This window comes from Rhinoderma darwinii, chromosome 3 (assembly GCF_050947455.1).
Source record: "Rhinoderma darwinii isolate aRhiDar2 chromosome 3, aRhiDar2.hap1, whole genome shotgun sequence".
NCBI classification, from domain to species: domain Eukaryota; kingdom Metazoa; phylum Chordata; class Amphibia; order Anura; family Rhinodermatidae; genus Rhinoderma; species Rhinoderma darwinii.
In genome coordinates, this window is record NC_134689.1 from 79,094,666 (window position 1) to 79,112,126 (window position 17,461).

General features: G+C 37.6%; 1 protein-coding gene across 1 annotated transcript in view; it reads left to right on the forward strand.

Annotated features, from left to right (window-relative positions):
- SLIT3 (slit guidance ligand 3) overlaps positions 1–17,461 on the forward strand; it is a 761,836-nt gene that overhangs the window by 526,302 nt on the left and 218,073 nt on the right. The window contains exons 6-7 of the mRNA XM_075856411.1: positions 1,210–1,281; positions 16,439–16,510. Of these exons, the coding sequence (XP_075712526.1) occupies positions 1,210–1,281; positions 16,439–16,510 (144 nt within the window). The remainder of the gene's footprint in view (positions 1–1,209; positions 1,282–16,438; positions 16,511–17,461) is intronic.

A 17,461-nucleotide genomic window follows, 5' to 3' on the forward strand; every position in this document is an offset into this window, starting at 1 on the left:
CCTAGGGTCTTATTGATTTCAATGGAACGCGCCTGTACATGAAAACCGCAGATTGGGAGCAGACCCTCGTTCCTTGTGGAAGTTGGGCCTGTCAGGCCCATGTAGATGCGACTTTAACAATATGTTTAATTTTAAAAAGTCTAATATATTTGGACTAATATGAAACATTAGTAAAACTTTAATTTAATATAAAAATGGTTAATAATGCTAAGCTTTATACCTTAAATTACAGTACTTGGGGTGGAATGTAGATATTATAGATATATTACCTTATTCTATACGATCTCTACTACCTGTTCAATATAAAATATATACCGTAAACTTAAGTACCAATTTATAAATGAGGTTAATTCAGCGATACAGCAAATCCGTAGCCGTTCACTTAGACGGTCATATAAAGTGTATCATGAGATTGGGTTCCATTAGTGTAAGTGCAGACTGGCATATAATATGTCAATGAAGCTGCTTTAGTATGGAAATGACTTTTGACTTCTAGTTTTCTGTGTGTGGATTTTTAGAATGGTGAGCCTGTTGCAGCAGTCAATGCTGCTTAAACCAAATCCACCTCGAAATATTTCATTCAATGATGATTCAAAAGAACCGACACCCAGATGGGACAGACAACAATTCGCCGAGGCAAAGAACCACCACAGACATGTGGTGCTTAGAATAATAAAAGACTATAAAATTAGATTAGTTGAGTCTAATTTGGTATTGGTCTATTCCCCAGACACTAGTGCAGATAAAGGCTGAAATTTACTACTGTGTCAGGACAGAGGACTGCAACTTCCAGTAAAGAGGGGGGAAAAAAGGGATTGTGGGAGGTCGCTGAGGGCAGCAAAGTGACCTCACATGATTTACGGGCCTGTAGCTTAATGAAATTGTTTTAGTGACATGATGGTAAAAGCCTGTAATGGATTGGATGCCATAATGTAATGAAATTACTCCCTTCTGCCTTTAAAAAAAAATGTTCAATTAATATTTACTGAGACCTGACAGACTTCAGTGTGTTCTCGTGTGTGCAGCTCTCTCAGACAGCCCGTATCAAGAGAGAGAGCAGCACTCTACAAATGAGTCTCCTCCTGGGTGACGAGCAGAGACTGCAAAGGGGGTGGAGGGACACCTTAGTGACAAGAAAGCCTGGACCCTGGTTCTCTAAGGCAGCTTTGTTACCCAGCCATCCTTTTGACTTTTCCTTCCTTCCTACAGGCAACTGGACAACAACCAGATTAGCTGCATTGAAGATGGAGTCTTTCGAGCTCTGCGTGACTTGGAGATTCTGTGAGTTGACTTCTTGTGATTTCTTGTCTTGTCTGTATGTACGTGTGTTCACATCATCCTTTCATGCTGCAGTGCTAAGAGAGCGAGGGAAAGAGAGAGAAAAAACTGTCTCTGTTCCTCCTTTCTGTTCCTGTACCCTGCTGAAAGTGTTTCAACCAGTGAAAGTGAATTTTCTCACCTGCCACGGAGTGGGGTTACTGTAATTAAGCCACAATAGAGTATTTCTCTTCAGATGCTCCCAATGAGTCCTTTCATGGCATATTGGGACGCTGGACCAAGCTGATGTGTTTGAGCAGCACATGTAATGCAGATAACCTTTACTTAGTACCATGAATGAGTTAATAGGTTCACCATATTTCTGGGATTACCCATACGGACACTAGTTTGGTTTGTCGCACAGAACAGCACATGGAAAATGTTCCAGTAGAAGGTTTTACCACAATGCATGTGTTCTTTTCTGAAGTCAATGCACCACATAATAGCCTCCATGCATTCACACCGGCAGCACCTTTTATGCCAGGCACTTTAAGGGAAATTTAGTCATTCCGTATATGGAAAATAAGCATTTCTACAATAATACACATTTTTTTGATCCAGTCCTAGGGTTTATTATGCAACATTTTCACTTAATTTGTCATATAAGAAAAGGCAGCCATTTAAACTGGGGCAAATCACCCGTGTGAAAACCAGAATTCTATTCTTGACCCTGAGTGCCACTCCAACTGGTTTTGGCATTTTGTTCTATGTTTATGTACATATTGGTAGTGAGCATGTGCAAGATCAGAATGATTGGGTAGTGAACGCTATAGTAAAATGAACTGGCAAGGCCTCACATAGACACGTGAAGAGGTTACACAGAGGCCATGATGCCAAGCATGTGGCACAGTGATATATCGTGGATGAAAATATGAGCAGATGTAGAAATACATTCATTTATAGCAATTTACTCTAATAATGCATTGTAAATCAATTGTACTTTATTCTTTCTAATATCAGGATATCAACATGCAAATAGGTTCGAAATGCTGGCACTTATAGTGGATATGTTTCTTTGTTGAAGGAAGACCATAATCCTTTCTTATTTATTATATCTATTTTTTTTATTGTTAATATTTTAATTTACATAGTTATAATAACTGATGACTGTTAGAAAGCATTCATTTGATTCATGGGTTAATATTTTTGTTGCCATTTCTCCCTGACTGGAGGGAATGCCCTAAAACTAGCACCCTACGAGTTCCTATTGCATTTCATATCAAGTGTCCGGCTGCTTTACTATCCATTGTCAGAAACAGAATAAAATGTTGGTAATATGAGTCGGGTAAAATGCACTTTGCCAGTGGAGTGTGACAACATAATAATAATTGTACTAAAAAAGACACAGGCGTTGCTGTAACAGATCAAACTGTTTTCCTATAGAAATAAAGGAAAAAGTAAACATCAAAAAATCTATTGTAAATCTTAGAAATCTTAACAAGTGGATAGCCAATACAGTTGTATCTGTAGTATAGGCATGTGGTAACAAGCGTGCTGGATAGTATGTTGTATATTGTAGGTAAGCATAGAGGCTTCATGTGTGTGTTATCTACTACCAATAGTTTGAGGTGTTCCTAAAAAAGGGCAACATGCCGTGCTATTTTTTCAGTTAAAATTACGGACACCATGACGGAAACTAGACGGACATTACTGAAGTCCGTGAGGTCCCTCAGGCGTCATTGGGGTCAGTCATGTGACAAATACGACACTGCCGTTAATTTAATTTTTCTGTTCAAGAACGCAGTTATAAACTCGGTGTTAATGAAGCCCGATTATTATTAGAGAAAGAATAATGAAACTAGAAAACAAAGCATTAATATCACAAGGGGTAAATCACAGATCAAATGGCCTATATGGAGGCCACTTGTACAGTGTGTGAGTTCATTTCAATAGTTTGTGATCAAGGAAAATCTATTCACTATATAAGAAAATTTATATAAATCCATTAAATATGCCAATCTAGCCATTGATTCCTATACAAGCAAAGCAAAAGAATCAGAAATGAAATGAACCAGTATGATATGATGATGTAGTGTTTTGAATTGTTACTCTGAAAAAAATCTTTGCATCTGTGTCTCGCTATAGTCTGACCAAGGCCAACCTTATCCAAATGCTTAATCCAATTGATCCAGTATCTATTCTTTACACTTCTTTTTCTATGTCTATTTTACCTACAGATGGTCATGCTCTGATCTTGCTTGGATTTGATTAGTTTTATTGGATAGCTTTCTTTACTGCTATTATATCAGACTTATTTAACTATTTTATTACAGGTTAAAATTAAAGGTCCTTACTGTTAATTCTTGTCATTATGTTATTCTCAGTCTGTGGAAAATTTTGAACAAAAGAGATTTTAAAAGATAACAAACACTTCATAATAACTTCACAAACCGTAAGATTGCTTGAGTGATCAAGGTTTTAGGCCCCACGAACATATTACTGCTCCATACAACCTTCAACTGGAACAAAGCCGTAATATAGATTTCTATGGGGCCCTACTATACCTCCGTATGCCTCCAATTTCATACAGAGGCATATAAAAGTTTGTTTTTTCGTATTCCTTAACAAACAGCCAGAAAAAAAAATCAGTGCCTGCTCCATTGGACACTCTTATGTAGCAATTCTCCCCTAGATCTTCTAGGAGAAAATAATTTTGTAGTATGGTGCCGTATGGAACACCACATGATGGTAAGGGAAGTGCCTATAACTACTGAGTAGCGAGCCACAGAAACTCTGGGTGACTTTTTACAGCCTCCATGTGTATGGTTCGGCCGTGTAGATGAGGCCTTGAAGCAGAAAATACCTCTTCTGAAAGAAAAGCGATAATCATATACGGATGTAACAGGATAAATAAGACTTTTGACATTGCAGCAGAGCTGAGTTAGTCATGTGGAATAATATGCCATGATATCCTGATGTGTTATCAGTGGTTTTCCATAAAAATTCAGTTACCACAGTGGACAAAAATAATAGTTAAGCCACAAATCCGCTTGAGCTCTGATAAAAATGTAAACTAATGAAAGAAAATTCTAGAGAAAGATACTTTACACATGATCTGCGATTCCAGAAAAGTATTAAAGCATAACCGCTCAAGACTAAGGAATGCCGGTGTGACTGCAGGTATCCACAATATTCCTCAGCCTCCCAATTCACACTCACGGGTCCAGTAAGCTGAGATACAGGGAGTAGCTTGGTGGGGTCAATTGTCTCTGTGACATGGAGAAAGAATGTGGTTATGTTTCTAAGTAACAAAAAATAGTCACTCCTCAGGTCAAGAAGTCAGAAGTAGATGTGCTTTGACCATGCAGAGCTATTATTTTGTAAGTCAGAAAAATAAACTCCCTGCATGTCACAATTGTGCTGTTCAGCAGTTCAAGGCCGGGTTGCCACGTAGCGTAAACACTGCAGAATTTCTGCAACAGAATCCTGTGCAAAAATTCCGTAGCATTTACACTAGCAGCAAAGTGTATGAGACTTAGCAAATCTTAGCCACACGCTCCTTAAAATACCCGCAGAGATGCCGTGCGGAAAGTGCTTTGCTGTGCGACATTCAATTAATTCTGCGTATTCTGTGCGGTGCACTTATAAATTGCTGTAATCCATGCTTGACGCTAAATCTGCAGGTAAAACCGCACTATTTGTTACAGATTTCTGTGACAAATTTCCCAGATTTTTTGGTTGCAAAAAATTTGCAGTGTATCCTGTGTGTGTGGAGATACCCTAAGCTCCCCATATGTCAGGTTTTTTTTAACGTTTTTGAGTATGAGATGGGGCAATAGTGTAATATTGAGGCTAACTTCAGTGATGCCTGAATTTTTAGGTTCACGTTAAGTTAGTCTATACGTATATTTCTACCTTCTGATGTACCTTCTCTAAACACCTCTTCTCAGCTAAAAATAACTGCTGTTCCATCTATAATGACAATATCTACAGTGGTGTTGATGTTGATTCTCATAGAAAAAGCAGCAACTGACGTCAGCAGTATTACTTAGCGGAAGTGTTTTATAAGATGCCTGATGTTCTTTAGTAGACTTTATTACTGTCCTTGGGAATGACATTTGTTGAAAGCATCAGGTAGTTAATACTTCACCATAATAATTATTGTGCTGCGGAAAAAATGCATTCAGCCAATTTGCTTGTTCATCGGCCGATCTTTTCCCTGTTTACACGGGGCAAGGATCAGGTACGAGCATTCGGTCACCCAATCATTGGCCTGTGTAATAGGGCCTTTACAATTAGTAGAGTAACTAACAACTAAAATAATCAAAACAAAAGAGCAAACAACGAAACAAAAGAAGAGAATTCCTTTTCCACACTATTTTACACTATTATTGCGGAATCAGTACTGCTATTGAATTTATCATGACATTTTTGCATTAATATACTTACCCTTGGCATTCGTAGAAAAATGCCTAAGTTTGATCATGTTCCTCTAAACACATCCAAATCAACAAATAAACCTCTTAGGGCACTTTCAGACGTGGCAGAATTTTTCCGCTCCAAATGTTGGTGCAGATTTGGGGCAATTACGCAACGAATCTGCACCAACATTTGCATATTTGACAGGTAATTCAGATGTTGCAGAAAAGACAGCGGACTTGACACAGATTTCAGTTTTTGCATTGCAAAGGCTGAAATACGCAGTGAAATTCCACTTCTTCTCCGCAACTGACAGTGCATGCTGCGGACTGAAAATTCCGCACTGCAGCCTATGGTCCGCAGCAGAGTTTTTCGCAACGTCTGCACGAAGATAAATAAAAAGGTGTGGAAACCAATGGGCAAACTGTCTGCAAAGGATTTCCACTCCGGACTGTCCGCAGCGGAATTCCACAGCATTCTGCCACGTCTGAATGTGCCCTAATAAACTGGATTTCACTTTGCAAATCTTGCCTTTTTATTTAACTTCTACGGAAATGTGCTTTGTAAAATCTAAATAGGTTTGTACATTAGTATTGTTACGTGTGAAATAATTTACCTGAACCCAACATATTATTACACATGGATAGGATATAGCTTTTGATGACTTTACAGTAATTTTAGCCATTAATGTATTTGTTACATCCTGTGTGTACTGGGTGAAGAAATGTGTGAGAAACCTGTTATAACTCCTAAAACATCTCCTAGATTAGAAGTCAGCAACCTTCGGCACTCCAGCTGTTGTAAAATTACAACTCCCAACATGCCCTGGCAGCCAAAGGCTGTATTCTTTCGGCCAAAGGCTGTCAGGGCATGCTGAGAATTGTAGTTTCACAACAGCTTGTGTGCCGAAGGTTGGTGACCCCTGTCCTAAATGTATCTTCCATGTTAATTCTAGGTAAACCAGCACACAGCATTATGCTATGTTACATGCTATGTAAATTGGTGTAAACCATAAACTGAGCCGCAATATTGATTAAAGGGGCACCTACCAGTAGACTGCATAAACTAAAGTTAGTCAATAAAGAGTCAATAAATGTGAAAAAAGTAATTATGTAAACCAATGAAATACTGGTTTTAGTAATAAAGATGGTAATGAAGTATATGACATAGAGTTTACCCGTATTAAAATAAATGTAAATGTATTTCAAAGCTAAAAAATTTCCAATATTGTATGTTTGTCCTAAAATTGCTAATTTTGAACAATTAACTTTATTGATATGTTAATAAAACCCCTCTCATTCATTCATTCATTTTGTTTTTTTGTGTCCCATTTATTTAAGATGAGAGGGCCACGCACACATGGCCCCCTCTCTGCCGAGAATAGAAATGGAGGGCCCCCCATTCTCTGGATCAGTTTGGGTCCCAGGAGTTGGACCAGCTCGGCATGTATAGCTGACATGCTGTCAATAAAGCAATTATTAGTCAAAATTCACCCTAAACGTCATTGGTAAAGACTCTAGATTATTTGACTCCGATACTACATTACCACTGTGTGCATACGTTTTAATATTATCGTAGTTTGACTGGTATAGGAAGTTGTTTCTATAGGCATCTTTAGAGCGCAAAAGCTGTAAGAGAAAAGGGTGCGGCCAATGACTTTGCAAACTGGTCACGTATGCGGACTCTGCAATGGCAATGATGTCATTATGAGCATGGACGTGCCAATGCAGTATTTCTTTGCGCGCAGATATTGTTAAATATACAGATCTTAAATGCACAAAGAACGCTATTATGTATACCAATAGAACTGCAATTAATAAATAGGACAATAAATATTTAGTTAATTTACTATTTTATTTTCTGATCTCCAGCAAGTGCTTCTCCGTTTTTATTTACTCTTGGTCTACTTAACGCACATAGTAACATATTTCTGTATTGGGTTAGCAGTACTCCATTTTATCTTATTGGAGTAAAACTCCTGTCCTTGACAAGAAACTTAGCTCGAACACACCATATAGTGGAATACCTGTATAGGGCAAAGGCTTGTTATTTCTTTATAGGGTGAGGGGATACTGAAATCCTGGATGCTTACATTTCTGCACTACAAATAGTTATGTTGTACTGCCACGAGCCACTGTTATAGCCCATACAATACTTCCCTCTCAGTACAATGCTGAAAAACAGGGCGGTGTGCCAACTGAAACAACACCGTCTCATGGGTTATTACTTGTCAAATAATAATTAGCAGCTGTCATTTCGATGTATTCACGTAATTTCAATAGAATTAAATAACTGAAGTTCAAGGAGCCTTTTGTAATTTTGTTAAATAATAAACTTTTTGTTTTCTTTTTTGGGAACAGCTAATAATAATAATAACCATATACAATTGTTTTACTATTTATGTAATAGAAATAGATACAGAGCTCTGGTTAGAACCATGGCATAATTTAAAACTGGTGCATAAGTAAAGCTCTGTTATAACATAGAAAGGAATTAGAAAGCATTTACAGTGAATTCGAAAAATGGCAGCACATAATATCTAAAGCTCACAAAAACCACCAACTTGGAATATATGCAGGTGACGTGTCTACAAAAATGTGCGATACAGGTTAAATGAAAAAGTGATGTACATGGAATGAATAAAGAGATGCAAATTACGTTAGCCGGCCCGTAAGCCAGGATAATCATGGACAACACATATAGTATATAAAGGACTAACAGGAAAACTCTTTACAAAGTATTACCTACGTTTGTGAAGCAGTTGCACAGCCGGTGAGACTAAACGGTCAGTGGCAAAGTGGTTATTTAGGCCCATTTAGTAATGTGTCTCTAAATTTAACCCACACAGTTTCAATCCATTTAAGCTTTAATGAAAGACCGTTTGACCTTATCAAAGACCTTCTCGGAAAGAGACCTGCCTTTTTTTTTAACACTCCTACAAACTAACATTTATTGGTAGCAATCCGAGATGTGGCAGTTGGCTTACTACTCAACACATTAGCTATATTACCTAGAATTAATAATGTCCATTCTCTCATTGTCTTACTTTGTACCAAAATAGCACCCCCTATATGGAAATATTTAACCATCTACATAAACTAACCTTTTTCTATACAGTATATTGTGGTGTGGTATTTAAGAATTAGCAGTTATTTATAATCCATCTGATAGAGTCTGAGTACACCACCAAAATATTGTTAGGTTCTACATACACTTATTCCAGGTGTACATCACACAGCTGAGGTAACACACCAATAAACTAAGCTTGCAGTTCTCTCTGGCAGGATCGTTTGTACTTGAAGAAGAGATTCCAGTCAAAATATGGAGAAACCAGATATTTTATTTTCCATATTCCTATTCTGTGTGCAGAAATCACGGTGCTTTATGTGGGTTTAATTTGTTTTCATTAAGACTGTAATTTGATCAAATCTACTCTGTAAAGACTAGATGGTACCACTGATAGAACACAAAGGCAGCCTTTTCTCAGTCACCAGAGAACAAAGAAAACATGTATTTTTAGAACGAGTTATGAAAAATAATATTGTAACCAAAGTAACTTGACGTATTTCTACAACATTAGAAGATAGGGGCTTCCAAGGGTCAGTCTAGTTCAGCCTTATAAAACTGTTGTCAGGAGATTTGACACCATGTGTGGTTAACTCGGTCTTCATTCAGATTGCAGTCATATCTTTGATCACTGAAATGCTTGGAAATTATAGATAATTCAAAGATTGGTGTCGTATAATGACCTTAAATATCTGTTGCTCATGTTGACATCTACGGGCTATGTGATTGGTGGACGCCCTCTTTTTGAACTGGTTTTGCTGCATTGCGGATATTAGACTAAAGCTGTGTCTACTAGATGACTTTTGCATGTTGCGTAAGGGTCATGCTCTCCACATGAAGAAAATAACGAATGAGCAATATGGTAAAAGATAAGATTTACCTGGACATAGATTCAATATCCCATTTCCAAAAACCTTAGTTTGGTTTTTATTGCACTTAATTAACTTTATAGAAGATTTATCACCCTTTGTGTCAAACCCCATAATAAGAAGCAATGTGACGGGGACAATTATATTTACTTTTCTTTTATCACAGATTTCTTGATAAAATTGAAATAATTTATCACAACAATTAGTTATTGGAAATTTTACCTCCATTTTGTAAATCATGATATATGTTCTGCATAACTTTGTCTTAACTTTGACACAGAAGATAAACTAGAATATGTCAGGTTTATTGCTTTAAGTCATACAGATAATGAGCATGATTCCCGATTATTCGGAATTCAGCACATAAAATCCAGAAAGAGAGCAGTTTCTGAGAAATTGTCATAATGCAGCAGAAATATAGTCATGCGCCAACCGTATTTAAATTTTTTACCATCATGTGATACTGAATGGACCTATCCAGTTCCAGTCTAGTAGCTAAAATAGCTGGTATTGCACCAAGATAAAAAAGATCTAGTGATCACAGCTAAATAGCAGGTCTTTGAAATGGGGAACTCTTTGGGTGAGTAAAATATATGTAATTACAATTTGGGACTTTACCAGTTTCAACATTTTGTCATACTATCTTGTCTTTTAATGCTTATATAGCTATTTTTATTATTGGTAGATTGGATTCATTTTTATAAAATTCTACATTTTCCTAACATTTTATTGGATTTTAGTAGATTAGACCATTTGCTCATTCCTGTTTTATACCTATTTGTTGAGTACACAATCTAAATATTTTGTATGGTTTTTCAGAATTAATTTTTAATATACCATTGATTTTCTATAATTAATTGTGAAACTGTAAAATGTGACAAATACAGTGATAATTTTGTATTTCTTAAGTATATGATAGCGCTATATTATAAACTTCTTCGAATTACCTTAACTATCTTAAACTTCTAGTGTTATAATGGTGTTTTGAATTCAATTATTCTCTGTTGTTCACAGAGATATATGTAGTTTTTATCTTCTGGTGCTGGTAGTGTTGTTTCATTGATCCTTAAAATACAAGCAACTCATGACAAAAAACATTGTTGAGAAAGAATTTTTTTTATAGACTTAACATATTACATGTATTTATGATTATTTTCCACAACTCACATTTTATGAAGCAGAATTTGCTGAAGTTAATTAAATAATGGCAACCGAGTATAACTATTCAGGAAAATTGCTAAAATGGCTTTGATGTACTTGAGTTAGTTTTTAGATTCAATAACCTTTAATAGGTCATAGAGCCAAAGTACACAACATGAAGATATAAGCACATAGAACACGGGGATATGGTCGTGGCAAAAGTAAGACCAACACAAATGCAAAGAAATGTTTTACCAGAATTTCATTTACCTCTGCAGAAGTAACAAAGAGTAGTGGAAGGAATGCTCTCTTCAGTTAACGTTATTCATACAGCCCAGAAAAACCTCTTCAAGTTAGAAGGGGAAGGCACCTGCCCAGACTCTAAAGATGGAGAGAGGTTGTCCTATCATTGTAGGGCAATACGCTCGGTTTTCTGAGCTTAAATAGATGTCAATAATAAAGCTTTTCTGGTCCTTGAACTCCTCTACACCGTCAATGGTAGTTGGCGCGATTATAGATGTTTGGAGTGTTTTATCTTTTGTGAACTTTGCTTGTGCTATGTGATAGTGAAATTCTAGCTTGGAAAAGATCCATTACGGTTTCCACTATTTTGAAGATTCGTTTTCCTCCACAATATAGCTTCTATTTTTCTATGCATAAAAGTGGTAGTCATGACTCCACCCTTCTGCAGTATTGTTACATGTCTCTTAGAAGCTAGGCTATCCTTCCCTTGCCTTTTATCTAAGCCTTATTCATAGTATCATATATGTTGCCCTTTGTTCTGAGTAGTGGTAGAATTACTGTATATCAAGGAACTATAGTATATGTAAAATGAAGAATATACCGTTTAAGAATGATAGTGAGGATCTTCTGCCACCACTCTGCTCTCTATTTATGTGTAACATTTGTAGATGTATTAAGAGAGGTACGAAAGATCCAGGTAGATACTTTCACATCTCAACAACTGTAAAGGGCATAAAACTGATCTTGGTGGAATAACTGCATATAGAAAAGTACAAACATTCGGATAGAACATTTATTGTTGTTTTACTACTGTCAAAGATATTGAAGCAGAGTTTTCTTGTGATCCGTTCTGTATGCTGAGTAGAAAGTGCAGAAAGAATTTCTCTGTCTTTCATGGTCTCTTTGCTGCAATTCTCCTACTTTTTTTAATAGTGATAATGAGAAAGGGAAAGCGTTTCTGTACTTTCTACTGCAGCACGAATCACAAGAAACTGTGCTGCAATATCTTTAATAGGAAGGAGTTAATAACAATATATGTTCTATGGTTACATGTTTGGACGGATAAGTGGAGGTAACGTAGAACCATGCTACTTTTCCTTTCTTTTTCCATAACTGAATGTATACGGTAAGACACTAGTGTCACTCATTACAGTCAGCGGAGATTTTTCTTGGCTCAATATGGTCTTAGAATAAATTATATGTAAATAAGATTTATATTTAATGATCAATATACTTTCATCATAAATGTAAATGAAATATGGAAGTTACTCACTAGTGTTAGGATGTGAACAGAGCCTAATAGAGGCTGTTTAGACAATGCCCCTGAAGGATTTTCTTGCAGAGAAACTTCTATAGGTGCTCCAAAAGTTTTTTTACTTTACCCTTGGGAGTTTTACCTAGTGCACCAAATTGTTTTGCATGTTGAGCAGCTTTACTCTGAGTACATTGGGAATCCAACTATCCTCTTTTATTTTGTAGAATAGATGGATCAGGTTTTTTGATCAGAGACGTTCCAACATACCAACAGAAACCTATAATTCAGTAGTCTGTATTGTGTGGTTCGTATATAAAGATGTCAGTACGTAAACTTTCTAGATGTTACTGTCCATCCATCAAGATTACAAATAAAGTTTGTAGTCAGGATCACACCGCTCTTGATAGTACTTGAACTATATGTAATTCCGTATTAATGGAAAAAAAGCAGGCCTAGGATGAAAATCATATTCTTCACGATTCCACCAATCATGTTCTTTGGAAGTCTAAAATCTCTTTGAAAGGCTATTTCTAGCTGTTAATGCCACGGTGCTGTAATAAAATATTCATTAAACGTACACAATACATTGTAAAGATCCTCGGAGCTAAATAACTACTTGACCCCATCACAATTAAAGCCAGGAAAGGGGTTTAAAGGGAAGCAAATATATACAATACATTTCTACTGTATAATGAGGAAGTATAGAAACAAAATAACATTTTATTTTGCATGAATCTGTTTTGATACAATGACTACAAAATGCAAGAGGGTAATAGAAGATAATCATGGCATTCTCCTGGATGCCCCTGCTCCATACCTGCCAACCTACTGCATTTTGCGACTCACTCACTGTTTGTCACTCTGCACATATTTCTTTCCACTTTTTGGAAAATGTATGTTTATGAATCCAATAAATATCACTTTAATTTATTAAATTAATCTATCTATCGATCTATCTGTATCTCGTATTTCTCTCTATATCGATCTCTCCCTCTGTTTGGTTTTCTGATATCTAAATGTCAATCTATCTGTTTTTCCACTTATTTATCTGTTTATTACAAAAAAAGAGTACCCTTTTATATATTAATTCACTTAAATATTTGAAATAGATATACATACATAGATACATACATAAGCTGAGGAATCTCTAATAGATTATTTCTAGTGGAATATTTTTTTAATGACCCGCCCCCCAAAACTCACATCTAATGATTATATGAAAACGATCAATAAAAATTTGGAACGAAGGATGAGTGCTTTACAAATCCATAATACAGCCCCAATACAAGTCTCTGATTTCATTTATAGGCATACAGAGGTTTTTTCTCATGATTCCATATTAATCTGTGACAAAAAAATACATTTACATTCCAAAATAATTATCACACCCCACAATTCAGCTGACTGAAGGGACCACGGCGTTCGTGGCTACGGACTCTTTACAGTTTACCAGGCACAGCGACGTACACTCCCATATCAGCTGTGCCTGGGATTTCAGTTTTGGTATCATTTAAGTAATCAGGCACAGCCGATACGGAAGTGTACTGGGCTATGGTAAACTGTGAAGAGGCTGCGGCAACTAATGCCGCTACCTTTTCAGTCAGCTGCTCGGTGGGGTGCCGGGAGTCGGACCATCATCAATATAATATTTCGAACATTTCCTATGGATAGACTCAATATAAAAATCCCGGGTCACCTATTTAACCCCTTCCTGACATCTGGCCGTGTATATACGGTGCAGGTCGGGTGGGGGAGTATCGAGTGGGCTAAGGGGCTGAGCCCACTCCATAGAATAGCGTGTCGGCTGTATCTTACAGCCGACACTTCAGTGCAACGGGCGGGATCCTGCTCGTTTGACCCCTTAGATGCTGCTGCGGGGAGACTGTCCGTATAACGCCATACTGCAATACATTAGTATTGCAGTCAGGGCAGACCTTAGGTTGAATAGCGCCCTGGGCGGTATTCTCTATTGCTGCCCTCCACAAACTAAAAATTAACCACATATATAGACACGCACATACTGGAACATATATACTGTACATACATAGAGGGACATATTAAAACAAACAGGTAAATATATACACACACATTCTGGAATACATACAAACATAAAAGTGAATATATAGACACACACACACACACACGCACACATACGCACATAAATACACTGACAGAAACATATACAAATACATAAAATGACACATTCACATACATACCTATATATACACAGTGCAGATAATGCAGTCGTTTTACCTGAAGTCCTATGTAATACCACAGATAACACGATGATAACTCTCTGAGTACAGATAATTTGGTAGATGTTACCTGCAGTCCTATGTAACTCCACAGATAACAAACTCTCAGAGTACATATGAGGCCCCATGCACACGACCGTGCCTGCAATCATGGCCCGAAATTACGGGCGCTGCCGACTGCCACCCGCATTTTCGGGCCGTGCTCCCATACAAAGTATGGGAACACGGCCCGCAAAATGCAAAAGAACGGACATGTTCCATAATTTTCAGAACATTTCTACGGCACGGACACCCACCCGTAGCGCTACGGAAAGGTGTCCGCGTTCAATGAAAGTGAATGGGTCCATTTTTATGGACCGCAATTGCGGTCCGCAAAAACTGAGGTTTTTTACGGTCGTGTGCATGGGGCCTCATGCAGTAGTTTTACCTGCAGTCCTATGTAATACCACAGATAACACAGTGATAACTCTCTTTCATCATGTATTTTGCTGACTGCCCCCTTGTTATTATGGAACTGAATCTCTTTTTAATTTTTTTTCTAAAGAAATGTAAATTTCTATTGCTTCTTTTACATTAGTTTACGGTACACATATTTAACGATCTGTAACATTCGGACCCCTGCAGTTCTACTGAACTGAACTTGCAACACTATAGATCTGTGGTGCTGTAAGTTTGATTCAGTAGAACAGAGGTAGGCAATCTTTTTTGCATACCAATAAAATAAATAAATGATAAAGTACCCAGTGTGCCATGTAAACATGAAAGTCATAAGATAAACTGTTGCAACGTATGTGACATCAACCCATTAGTCAGTTGATTAAATATACATTTCAGTGTTTCCCTTGTCCCTGACTTTCTTTGCAAAGATGATCCATCTGTGGTGCATACAAGGCCACTTAACACCAGCTTGAGGAATTAGGTGCCCATAGGGGAGACCTTGGCCACTGAATACCAGCTTGGGGGGGGTCACATAGGAGAGACTGAAGCTACTAAACACCAGCTAGGGAGATCTTTAAACAGGAGGGACCGTGGCTACTGAATTACCACTTGGGGGGTGCACATAGGAGAGACCAAAGCTACTAAACACCAGCTTGGGGGCGCTGTACAGAGGAGGGAGTGTGACTACTGAATAACAGCTTAGGGGGTGCACAAAGGAGAGACCACAGCTACTAAACATTACATAGCGGTTACTGAACTCTGTCCTTGCGGTGTTGATCACCAGGAAAAAGCAGCGCTTCACTATGCGCTTGCCAATGCTGAACACCAGGAGAGAGAGCGGTGCTGCATTGTGTTCTTGCCAAGTGAAAGCAGCGACAAACACAATGAAGCACTGCTCTGTCTCCCTATGTTCAGCGCCACCAAGCACATAACGGCGCTGGACATTGGGAGAGGGAAGTGTGCCAGCAGACCATGCTCCAAGTATTGGCTGTGGCATCCTTGCAACAGGTTGCGAACTCCTGCAGTAGAACAACAGGGTCACTGTATTCTTCAATGTATACAGGATCCATTTTTTAACCACTACAATTTTCCTTGTTTACCATTTGCATTGCTTGCTCATGATCTCATATATGGCATGACTACTATAATACTAATATGGTTGTACATTTTGTGTATTTACACACAACGACTTTCTAGGTATGACCTACTGCAATACATACCTAATCTTCATACTGCTATTTGGCCAGGAAATAAAAACGACTTCCTCACTAGTGGATTATGAAAGCTGTGCTGTGTGAAATTATCGTATGCGTTCCTTGAAAATGACTCTTAAGACAATTCATAAAGTGTTCCTTGTATATTGGTTCGTGTGCGTGCCCACTGTTGTGTTAGAACATAAAATTATTTAATGGATCATGCTGTTGTTGAACACATAATTATTCACTTTAGAACAACAATGATATGTAAATAATTAGATTTTTTTCTTTTTCTTTTAGTACACTCAACAATAACAATATCACACGAATCCCGCTCACAAGTTTCAACCATATGCCTAAGATTCGTACATTGTAAGTATTATTTTTTTTAGTTTTTGCTCTTTTGTAATAGTGAACAGAAAATTGTTAGTGTGTCTGATATTATATTTTTTTCCTGTGAAATATTATGACAAAATGAGCTGTGTGCTTTTACAAGATGTTAAAACCTCAGCACAGCAAGTTATATATAGGAAAAAGAACAAAAAACATTGGATAGATGCATCGTTGACAGATGCCAGCTTCCTGAAATAAACACTTTAAACAACTTGGTGTTTGAGCCCAAATGACATATATTTATAAAGCCCTTATCCTCTCCATGAAACTCATTCCGACCTGGTATTGTTTTAAGCCGGCATCATGTCTATCAGCAGGCATTATACTATTTCATGCAATACATTTTTCTCCTGGATGCCTGGCTGAGTCTGACCACTGGACATCTGTCATTATTAAACCTACACTGTACATTTACTCAGGGCCGCCATCAGAAATTTTGGGGCCCCATACAGTGAGGTTGGTCAGGGCAGCTGGGGGTTTACCGTTTGAGCCTTTAAAGGGAAGGAAGTGAGCAGAATGGTCAGTGGGAAGCATAGTGAGCAGCGACCACTAGGGAAGGTGCTCAAAGTGGTTTTCTGAAATATTAAAATTAGTTTACTAGGAATTTAGGTTGGAAATACATCAAATTGTTATGTACTTATCTTTGTAATTCTCTGCCATTCCCACACCGCAGGTACCCGCCTGTCCCTAATCATCTCTGTTTACCTTGCTTACACAATGACGTGATGTGTTTATGTCACATGATTGTGGCAGCCAGTCACCGCCACACTAAGTAAGGGTAGTGGAGGTTTGGGAATGGCACGGTAATCACAGTAAACACAAATACAATTACCTTTATTTTTAAAGTTCTAGCCCTATTGAACCTAATTTAAATGGAATCTGGCACTGGGTTTATGCTGCCCTATCCTAGGGCAACATAAAGTAGTGTCG